The following is a 12328-nucleotide window of genomic DNA, read 5'->3' as shown; positions in this document are numbered from 1 at the left end:
TTGGCTCATTAAAATAGTATAATTCTACTATTTGAGTTTTTTTGACCGCACCTGGACCATATTCCTTTCATCAGAAAAAAAAAATAGTTTACAACTATTTATTTTCCGACATTTCGCCCCACTTTGCAGGGCTTCATCAGGGCTAAAAAGATACAAAAAAACCTGAGAATATTACAACAATAAGGCAATTTAAACTAGGATAAATATGTAAAAATAAAGTGACAAGAAATTAAATAAAACGAAAGAAGCCGTAAAATAGTATCAATATAAAATAAAGTTGAATAAACAATGATAAGAGTAAAAAATAAGTTACTATAGTCCATATAGTCTAAGCAGAATGTCGTATATTTTCAATTTGTTTGTAAGTAATATGTATGATGTAGTAATCGTCAAAGTAAAGGAAGTTGGCGATTCAGTTTTTTTTTTCAAAGTTAATACATGCGATTTTAAAAATATAGATGAACAAAATAAGTCTAATTTTAATAGTATTCTATTTCTGAAGCCTAATAGGTTTAAATAATTTAAGAATCGTCCTCTTATTAGATAATAATTAACTAATTCAATTCATACGTTTTTCAGAACACAGAGGAATATCCACTCCTTGCTTCAAACTTGAATCCGTCAGTTTGAACAAACTAACTTATAATTACTGAGATTGATTTATTTTTTAATTATTAAAAAATAATATTGTTAGCTTGATAACTAAGATTGGTTCATAAAATTATATTTAAGTATACTTACGTATTACGCAGAGAGCATTGCTCATCATTTGCCATCCAGGGCAACAATATATTTTCTTATCTGTCCTGCAGATATTAGGCCTGTAACAGAAAATATTCAAAATATTAATAATGTTTAATTTTTAATTAATTATATTCTTTAATTTTTTCATTATAATTAAAAGTACGTTTTCTATCATGAAGGGTTCCTCATCTATTTTTACTGATATCTTAATTCGGACCCGTATGTTATCAGTTGTAAATACAAATAGTACAAGAGCTGAGAAGAAAAAAAGCGAGTTATATCAACCCAATTTTTGATTACTTTAATGAAAACTATGTTTAATTACTAGTTAAAATTGATGAGTCTGCCAAGTATAGGTAGAGGGAATAAAAAATGATGGCTATTTCAAAACCTTAAAAAACATTAATTTTTCATTCTCTATATCTTAAAAACTACCAACGATATAAGAAAACCTAAGAGGACATTATTTAAAGAAGAGTAAATTTTCTTAAATATTAGCCCTAATCTATCTAGAGCTAATTACTTTCAATAGTTCTCCATATTTACTAAAAATAATAAATAATGTTTATCTTTGTTTGAGTAGTAGCTATTATGATATTTGACAAAATAAATTCACAAAATGTTAATTTCTAGTTGTTCGTGTAAAATTTGTGATTTTTGAAAAAAAAAATATATCTCTAGAACCATAAGACGCACATACGCCTGTTAGCAGCCAAGATAAATGAAATTTAACTTTCTATAAAGTAGTTTATGATACTTATCTTTCTAGGGGTAGTAGTTTTTATGATATTCGCTTATAAATATAAATTTGGCTAATTTGTCCAAACAACTATAAATCAATTTATATTAGCAAATTTCATGAAAACTATTACTTCTACGAAGATAAACATCATAAACTACTTTATAGCTCATTAAACTAGCTTTAATTTTACTGCTAATAGACATCTGTACGTCAAATGGTTTTTGATATATACATTTTTCAAAATAAATTCACTAACTACTGATCTTTCAATACAGTTTGTACATTTTTATGAAATATTACTTTTTAAAAGCTATATCTCAAGAACTTTTGAACGTAAATAGCATTATTAGGGCTCATATTGTAGAAAATTTACTCTTCTATTTGATTACTCTTCGATTTTCTAGCGTTGTTCCTACTTTCTAAGATATAGAGCTCCAAATGAAAAATTAACTATTTTTAACGTTTTAAAACAGCCGCCATTTTTTCTCTCCCCTACCTATACTTAGCAGACTCATCAATTTTAAATAGTAATTATACATAGTTTTCATTAGAGCAATCAAAAATTGGGTTGAAATAACTGACTTTTTTCTTCTCTTGGGCTCTTGTACTAAAAATACTTATAAATTCATGAACTAACAAAATAATTATCGCCGCTATTCACACACTTGGCCACCATGGCGGACTTTGGACTTGTATTGAGTATTATCTTCCATTTAAACGATTTTCATCTAAATGCATTTTAAGAGGGGGCTGAGGAATCTAAATTTTAGCTATTAGTTTCAACTAAATCCAATTTTATTCCCATCTCTGCTCGTGGGTCTGAATTTGGAATACACTCCAAATTATCGGCCTGAAAAAAAAAATGTTTGACCTATTTTACATAAGGTATAACGATTAGGATGCTATAACATATATAATTAAATAGGTTTTGCTTTATTCCAAAACTTATGAAAAATTCATTATGATGTGTTTATATTTGACCGTATATTGATATGAGAAGATGGTCGGGGGATTCTGTCAGTAAAGATACACTAGTAAGTAAAAATGACAATAATATAAGTTTAATTTTATAATTTTTTTTAAATATTTATTTATTGCTATTTACAACTGTACATTTAGTAAATCTGATCTAAGTTAAATTGGAGTGTTACAGGCGTGTAAACTACCCATTGGTAGCACTCTAATGACATTTTACATTAGCTGGTCTCGTGGCCATCTTCTTTTCAGGCGCCTCGGAGGATTGTCAGGAATGGAAGAGGATGCAAGATTAGAAACTAAGGGGTTTGAATGGTTAGAGAGTTTATAATGGAAGGAGTGATATCTGGTTCGGGCTAGATCGGTTACATAGGGAACATTAAGGTCTTTATGTATGATTTTATTTATGACAAAGTAAGGAGCATTGAGGATTTTACGTAGTACGATTGTAAGGATTGAATACGAGAATTTTTTATAATTTAAGTTTTACTTTGCATATTTTTACTGATCGTACCCCCTCCTCTCCTTTCTCAGAAAATTCAAGTGTTTGAAATTATCCATCTTTGGAATTCAAATTGAACTTGATATTGATGCTGAAGTTGAGTTGAATAGTTAAGATGCAAGAAGGGCTGGCTGTATTGACCAGACTACAGCAATACTATAAATAGTAGTGCATCTGTCCAGCTCTGATAAAGTGCATTTAGACTAAGATCTGATGCAGCAATGACATCCTGCCAGGGTTTCGTCACTTCCGCCACGTGGACCTATCGCCAACGCCCTCTCTTCCTCTACCGCACTTTTAATTCTGTCCAGTAAATTTAATGAATTATATAAAATATTTTTGGTAATTACAAAATTTATTCTGATCATAATATTTTTTTTTTAGCGTATAACTATCTATTTATTTTAGTACATCAGTTTCTAGTAATATAAATAATATAAACTGTTTAATCATTCTTGAAGATATTGTACTCATGGTAACGATTTCACTCGTCAGGGTAATTACTGAATTAATGCTTTCTCACTTTATAAGGAGTGCCGCAAATTCTAAAAAGTACACAGGAAACTTGTATATTGGTTTAAAAAAATGGCTATAACAGGTCACCGCTTAGTCTGGTCGTAAAGGTACCAAGGATAGAAAAGGGACACAAGGGCGTACCCATGATCGAAATAGGAGGGGGCAGCCATAGTCAATCAGGTTGTACCATTTTAGCACGGAGAGGCAATTGAAATAAAAATTTTAAGAAAATTATACATAATTATTGCTGTTCTTTATTAATTATTACACTGATTTGCTTTAAAAAAAAGTTTAATTTTTATTAAGTTAATACTTCTACTTCTAGGGGGACAGTTGGGACCCATGAATTCTCGGGCCCGGACCCAACCGGTAAAGATGTTATCGATTTCGTACTTTATTATGAAATAGGACTCTTGAGTAATATTTTAATTTCCATCTGTAAAGGGATGTTCTTTATACCATTATTCTTTAACTTTATTTATTTGTTATTTTATCTCAAGAATTTCGAAAACTCTCTAAAATTCTGAAGTTAAGGGTGTACCACGATAAAGCTCTGATATATGGCTGTGAGATCTGGGGTCTAACATTTACTTTAGAAAGAAAAATCGAGAGATTTAAACGGAAAGTCTTTCGTACAATTACAGAAGAACTAACAATAAACTGCTCTAAGAGACTGATTAGTCTATATCTCATGATATGAAGGCAAGGAGGTTGAGACAAGCGGAATATATTGCTCGAAGCAATCCAACTGGACACCTATACACAACAATGAATGCCAGTATAGTTGGCAAGTGACCAAAAGCACATAGAAAGAATCGACAATACGAAAGAAATGCATGCAATAAACCTCTCCAAGGCATACGTGGAGAAGGCTGGTTTGGGCTGCTAAAGATCTAAAAAATCATCTCAAGCACTATGTGTCTCTGAAGGATCAACAATGTTACGAGTAAAAGTAGTACCTTACTTGATTCCGTGTAAGCAAAATATGGCGCCCAAAAGAATTCCACTTATGTAATTAGGAAAAAAATTGTAGATCATGCTAGGGTTATTCACTAATATTTTATATTTAGGCCAGCATAATCATAATCAAGTTTGAGTGGAAGGTCATGTTTATTTTTTTTTGTACGATATCACATTTGTTGAAACATTACAAAATATAATCGGTTTAAACCATTTACGAAAACTGCCAAGAAAAGTTGTAGAACCAACACCGTAATATTAATACAGATGTCAAATGGATTGTTGGGCTCAGCATTGACTCCAACGATATTCAGTAATCAATTCGTAAAGGTTCGATCATTTGTTATTGGCTCCTAAGCCATCACTTTGACTCCAACATGTCATTAGTAAAACTCGACTGGAACTCGTTTGCTGGCTCGTGTTTTGTTCTATCAGTAGATCCTTGTAATTATTAAGCTTTCAAAATTTACATCGGAATAAATCTGACTAGAAGAAGAACAGCTGGCGTATGCTATGTTCCAAATTTATCCAAGGTTAAAACATTCCGGATTCCAGCTGGCGAAATATTAACCAAGGTAAATATAAACATTAATTTTGTGGTTCACATTATCTTGTTTAACCTTTGGTCAACAAACAGTTCCTTATCCGGGTTGTATGCTGTTTCAGAAAAAGTCAAAGAATTTTCCGATATAGAAAAGACAGGGAATTTTGAAGAAAAACTTCATTTGTCATGGAGTTCCATTGACATGGTTCTTCCACCAATAAAATTATTTTTTAAAGGATTGGAGGAACTATTTAATGTTAACAGTATAAGTAGTTTGTTTGGAAAAAAACTACTTATGGCCGTTGTCTGGTCCCGCCCTTCCTAGATATGCTCGTTATATTCAGCGTCGGGACAATCAGTCAATGAACCCAAAATAAGTAACTTCATCTCAAGTTTAGATTAATTTAATTAAAACAATATATAATTTTAATTAAATATATAAGGGAACGCGGTGGTACTGTGGTAAGGCACGATGCCAACTCCAAGGTCAACTGCGATGCTATGCGTGAGTCAAACCTGTGGATCCTAGAGCCCTCCTGAGGTTCACCCAGCCTCATAAATTGGATACTCTTAATTGGGTAAAAATCTGATGGTCGAGCGTGATTCGGACCAAATCACCTCCTTGCACAACCGTTAGTCTAGTACTAAGGAAGTACTGTTATCATTACGAAGTACTGCACCCTTAACACTTCATAGGTTGGAGCTGTACAGATTTCAATTTTTCCGTTTTAAAATATAATTAATAATCAAAAATTAATTTCTCTGCCTACCATGGTAAGGGGAAATAAAAATGGCGTCTATTTCAAAAGTTAACAAAAATTCATTTTTGAGTTAAGAAAAAAAAATGCGGTTTTCTGTTATAAAATGGTTCGATTTTTACCTTGGCAATGGATAGTCTATTAGGAGACATGATTTTTCATAAACGAAATTTTTTTTCAGACATCAAGAAATATAGTCTCGTCAATAATCAATATTTTGTTAATTTATTTTGGAAAAAATAAAAAAATAAAAAATTATAAACTACATTATATTGCATTCAAGTAGCTAATAGGAATCTATACCTAGAGAGAGAGTTCCTGGATGATAGTTTTCCCGAACATGAAGAAATTAATATTTTTTCATTTATTCTGACAAATATCAAGAAAAGTACTATTTAATCCTAAGAAAGTACTAATTATAAACCACTTCATAGTTGATTCATCTAGCTAATAGTTGTCTAGATAATAGATATCTATTAGCTAAAAGGGCTAATAGACATCTGTAAGTCTAAAAAATAGTTCCTGAGATGTTTTTCATGAACAAAACTTTTTTTCTGAACATCGATAAATCAATATTTTGTGAATTTATTTTGGAAAATATCAAGAAAATACTAATTATAAACCACTTCATAGTGCATTTAACTATCTTTTATTTGACTGTTAATCATGGGTGTACACAGGGAGGGGGGCAGCCGCCCCCTAGAAGTGAACAAATTTTTAATTTAATTAAATTAAATTTGTTCTAAACAAATACTAATTGTAATAACTAATAATGAACTGGGACAATTATCTATAATTTTCTTAAAATTTTGGTTTCATTCACCTTTTCCGTGCTGATATGGCGCTTGTCCCTCTCCTTCCCTAGTTTTGATGTGGGTTACGCCCTTAGTGCTAATAGACACTTTTCATAACCAAAAGTTTTTTTTTCGAACAAAAAATAACATTTTGCGAATATCATTGCCATCCTTATCGTGCCACTAGCCTATTGAAAGGTAATAGACATCTGCACGTAGTTCGTTGTAATTGTGGTTTCAGTGATGTCAAAATAAATTCATAAAATATTATTTTTCATTATTTGCAAAAAAAAGTTTCTTATTAAAGAAGTTTTTCTCGGGTTAACTAAGTTTAACTATCTAACGCAGCTCTATTAAGTTTTTTTTTACTTTCCGATGTAAACGTCTATTCTCTTGGCTGAATGCATCTTTTTTTAATATGAACAGATACACTACTAAGGATCTTGACAAGAGACTTACTTGGAATCCACATACTAGACTGAAACGACAAGAAACTGCTCGTAGATTCCCATTGCTACAACACTTACTTGATAAACGCTCTAAACTTCCCATTCACTACAAAAAATTAGTATACACTACGATAATCAGACCAATTTGGACATATGGAATTGAGCTCTGGGGCTCCACCAAACCACCAAATTCCTCCCACATTCAATCCTTACAATCCAAGATCCTCCGTAAAATCCTTGAGGCTCCTTATTACTTCACAAATAAACTCATCCATACAGACCTCAACGTCTCACTTCTTGCAGATTTGGCCCGACCTTGATATATCTCTTTTCATTCCGAAATATTTACCCACCAAAACCAACTAGTTCTTAATCTCTCATCCTTAATCCTTGATAATTCTCCGTGTGAAAAGAAGTTGCCAAGGGATCTTCCAATTTAAAGCAATCATTGAAGTACCACGTTGGGTGCTTCCTTTCCAAGATTATCTTGGTAAAATATTTACCACATTCATTACATTTACTTATTGTATTTTTTGGAATAACTACATTCCTAAAAAAAATTTTATTGTGATTATTTATTAAAATTTACAACTGTACATAAAAAAAAAAAAAAAAAGTTTTTGGTAAACTAAGTTGGAAAAGAATGTTGGAATGAAACGGGGTATATCTATTTCTGCAGGGAGTGAGATGTTGAGGCCTTTATGGATGATTTTTTTTGTGACGTAATAAGGAGCATCAAAGTCTTGGATTGTAAGGATGGGATACAGGAAGAATTTGATGGTTTGGTGGAGATTTAAGTACCACCATTGGGTGGTTTCTTCCCAAGATAATCATTTTTTTTCTGTACAGTTGTAAATTATATTTTTTTAAAAAAAAGGTTTTAAGGAATGACGGTAGTTTCTAAAATATAAGGAGCTCCGAAATTAATTTTTGATTCCACCCTACTATGGGTGGTAGAGTCATCAATTTTGAATTGTATATATAGTTTTAATTAGAGTGATAAAAAATCGGGGTATAAGAACTTATTTTTCGTTTCCCGGCCTCCTGGACTTATAGCTTCTCTAGAAATCAGGTTGTAGTTTGAATAGTAAAATATAGGAAAAACGAATATACGACCGCAGAAGCCTTTTAAATAAATGGAAAAACGAACTGTGAGCAGAAAGTTTGCGGTTTGAGAAAAGAAGGTGCCCACGATCGGATGTTTAGAAAGTCATTAGCTAATCGGGTAATTATTTTGCGGCCATCGGGGCCGTGGGACTTGGTGTCGCTGACTACCTCTTCTCAGCTTACACGGGGTTTTTTGTCGGTTATAGTAGTAGATCAAAATAGAGATAGTAACTGTCCGATAGTAAATCAAAATAATGATAGTAACTGTCCAATAGTAGATCAAGTATCGAGGTGCCTAGTTTGTAGAAGTAAAGCTATGCAGGGACACTCAGGGTCCTCTAAGAATAATGATATGGACAATTTGAGTAGCATTTGTTAATTTTAACAAAATTAAATAAAACAAGAGACTTACTTGGAATCCACACACAAGACTGAAACGACAAGAAACTGCTCGTAGATTCCGATTGCTGCAACACTTACTTGACAAACGCTCTAAACTTCCAATTCACTACAAAAAATTAGTATACACTACGATAATCAGACCAATTTGAAGATATGGAATTGAGCTATGGGGCTCCACCAAACCATCAAATTCTTCCCGCATCCAATCCTTACAATCCAAAATCCTACGTAAAATCCTTGATGCTCCTTATTGCGTCACAAATAAATTCTTTCACAAAGACCGTAACATCCCATTCGTTGCAGATCTGGCCCAAAACAGATATGCGTCTTTTCATTCCAAACTCCTTTCTAAAGAATCTTACTAAGCAGTTCATTGTTCTTTTCATTTACTTTACATCTCTTGTTCACTAAATAGTCCTCCATGTCTTAAGCATCCCTACTCAAAGTGAGGGAGAATGAGGAAGGAGACTAGAAGATGACTAGAGGAAATGAATCACGGAATATTAGGAGCTATTTCGGATTATCTTAGAGACAGGCTATTGTGGGGCCTTCTGTTGCTGAGGGAGTTGTCTGATGGGTCGACTTTTGCATTTCTGTGGTGGTCCCACGAAATGAAAACTGGACTCCCGACCACGGTTAGGATAGGTCGGTTATCTCTAGATGATCCACCGTATGTCAGAAATGAGCAGGAAGGTTGTGCCCGAGAGAGCTCCCGAACGCATAGACTTGACTCACAGCTTATCAGGTTCGAAGCCGGCCTACGGTCGACTTTTATTTTTATGGTAGTCCCATGAAATGAAAACTTGACCCCCCATCATGGATAGAAGAGGGTGGTGGATAACGTTTTTCAATTTTAATAAAATAATGGGTGGAAACTTAGGGAAGAAAATAAAGGAAAAAGTGAGGAGGTGGGAAGATTATGTTGCAAAGCTGTTGGAGATTTTATTATCTCATAAAGATTACAAGACTAGAATACAAGTTGTTCAGAAATTCCGTTTGGCTATCCGCTGAATTAAACATATAATATAGAGTTTAATTTAGGCTCCTCACGATCTTTTACTTTTAACATTTAACACATCAATACCCTTAATATCTATGAAAAAGAATCGCCTTGTTTTAAACTTGACCGAACCTCAAAATTCTCATTTGTTTTACGGAATAATGATTACCGAATAAAAAAAAAATTAATATTATTTCAATATCTTGCGCATCCGTTCTTTTAGTAGATATCTTAACTTTTTGGATATTCCCTGTTTAATCTAAATATTATACAACTTTTGGTTGTCAATTGAACCGTAAGCATTTTTTAAATCTATAGAAAGGTGATGAACTACACCGTTCGATTCCTTTCTGCTTGAAGGATTTCGCCTAAAATCGTATTGTTCGTTAATTTCATCATTGTTTTCTGAGATTCAGGAATTCCTTCCTCCATAGGAAGGAGTGGAATACCTTGTAAATTTATTATTATATAAGAAAGTCAATCTCCCATTAATGTTTTACTAGTTTATGGCATTTTAAAGTGAGGAATATTAAACATTATTATTTGCCGTGACGAACTATTCAGATTAAGTGGGTTTAACAAAAAGAAAGCTGAAGTAATAGAATAATACGAGGCTAAAGGCGTGAAGATATCGCCATTAAGAAAGACCATGTGGGAACGTAGCGCTCCGGTGGGCGTTGCCACTCGCGTACCCCGGGTGCAGACAGATTACTGGCCGGCGTCGTAGTGTGAACTATAATAAGTCCTCTTTCGATAGCAGTACTTAACTCCTCTCTTATCTATATCTTAGGCACCTCCTCTCTCCTCCGCTTCGACCTTCTCTCTACACTTGTCTATTCTGATCTGGGAGGAATCCGGAGGAAGGAACAGCGGCAAACATATATAAGGGGTATTCATGATATTTTGGTTTAACATGTTAAGCGTATTAAATGGAGAAATATTTCCTTCTTTAACCATGTTAAAACGATATAACATGGTCAAGAGTCTGTTAAATGGAGAATGACGTCGCGCAAAAGACCATCTGAGCACGTCATTTTGTTTATGTTAGATTACTTGCTCGTTATTTGTGTTTTGAATGAGTTAGTATTGTTCAGGATGTTTCAAAACTAATAAACCAATGGATCACAATAATAATAGTGTAATGACAGTTGTCAACTAGTACACCTCGATTCCTGGCAAACTTTCACTCAACTTCTACTTTTCACTTCATTTAGGTATGTTGTAATTAATTACTTTAATCAAAACTTTGAAGTAAACAATAGCATAAAGTTTTGGAAGGAAAGGTTATAAAACAAGTTGCTCAAAAAATCCGCTAGGAGCTTTTATGCATTTAATATTTATAGTTGAAGCCTGGTGGAAAAAAAATTAAGTATTTTGCATAATATTTTAGTAAATTTATGTTCATAGAGAGCAATTCGTCAATAATTGAAACCAGTTATATTGCTGATTTTATCATTTTTTTTTATATTTCTTAGTTTCAAAAAGAAAAAAAATTTTAATTATTATCATCACAAGACTGAAGCGACAAGAATTCCGATTGCTACACTTACTTGAGAAACGCTCTAAGCTTCCCATTCACTACAAAAAATTAGTATTCACTACGATAATCAGACCAATTTGGACATATGAAATTGAGCTATGGGGCTCTACCAAACCATTAAATTCCTCCCGCATCCAATCCATACAATCCAAAATTCTACGTAAAATCCTTGATCATTAATTCTTAATCTTTCATCCTTAACAATCCCTGATAATCCTACGAGGGGTTTGAAAAGGAGATGGCCACGGGGCCTTCTAATTTAAATTAATGTTTGAAGTACCACCAATGGATGGTTCCTTCCCAAGATTTTCAAGTGTATATGAAACATACAACATATTTACTTATTGTACTATTTTGTACAGTTGTAAATTACATTAAATAAATAATTAAAAATTATTATATACATTGAAACCCAAACTTTTTATTGTTTAATTCTTTACACTTCTTCATCGTTTTCTATGAATTCTTTTGTGAATCCTAAATTAATTTTTCGACTCAAAAACGAACGAGACCTATTCGAAATAAGACTTAAGAGAACGGTATGTGTCCGTTATAAATTAAAAGATTATAACTGAATCGTGAGTGTGAGAAACTAAAGCGATGCTGAAAGAAATGATTAACTTCCATTTGGCATGTCTGACTCTTCTGTAATTGATTAGATGGGATCACGGAAGGCGGTCTGTTCTACTGTTAGTTGTTTCGGGCAGGCCAAGGTTCTATAGTAATTTCGTTTTACGTATCAGTAATCGAGGGCTTTATTTAATTTAATAAATTTATCTAATCAGGAAATTATATTACTTAAACAGTTAAAGTGAGAAAAAAAAACTACAATACAGTAAAACTCTATATAGTGGACATATATAATTTTGTCCGTTAAGAAAGGGTTAATATTTTTAAAAAATATATAAAAATTATGTTATATAATTATTTCCATTGCGTCACTAAATCTGTATTGCTTCACAAGTCGAAAAAAAAACCATTAAACAATTTTTTTTTTTTATTTAGTTATTGATATTTACAACTGTATAAAAAAATACAACCAGTAAATTTGATCATAATGATATGATACAGGATATAGAGAAACTGCCCAGTAGTAGAACTCTAAAAACAGTTTACAATATAAGGTCACGAGGCCATCTTCTTTTTAGGCGCCTCAGAGGATTGCCAGGAATGGAAGAGGAAGCTAGTTTAGAAACGAGTGGGTTTGGGTGGTTAGGGAGTTTATTATGGAAGGAATAATATCGGGTTCGGGCTAGATCGGTTACATAAGGAACATTTAGGTCTTTATGGATGGT

General features: G+C 32.7%; 1 protein-coding gene across 1 annotated transcript in view; it reads right to left on the bottom strand.

Moving 5' to 3' along the window:
- LOC106684293 (fibrillin-2) overlaps window positions 1–816 on the bottom strand; it is a gene marked incomplete in the record, with an annotated part of 67083 nt that extends 66267 nt beyond the window's left edge. Inside the window, 1 exon segment of the mRNA XM_024358999.2 lies at window positions 742–816. Coding sequence (XP_024214767.2) covers window positions 742–769 — 28 coding nt within the window.
- Between the last annotated feature and the right edge of the window lie 11512 nt (window positions 817–12328).

Source organism: Halyomorpha halys, unplaced genomic scaffold (assembly GCF_000696795.3).
Source record: "Halyomorpha halys isolate HHAL.00 unplaced genomic scaffold, Hhal_1.1 Scaffold567.1, whole genome shotgun sequence".
NCBI lineage: Eukaryota > Metazoa > Arthropoda > Insecta > Hemiptera > Pentatomidae > Halyomorpha > Halyomorpha halys.
This window is presented reverse-complemented; position numbering and strand designations above follow the sequence as displayed.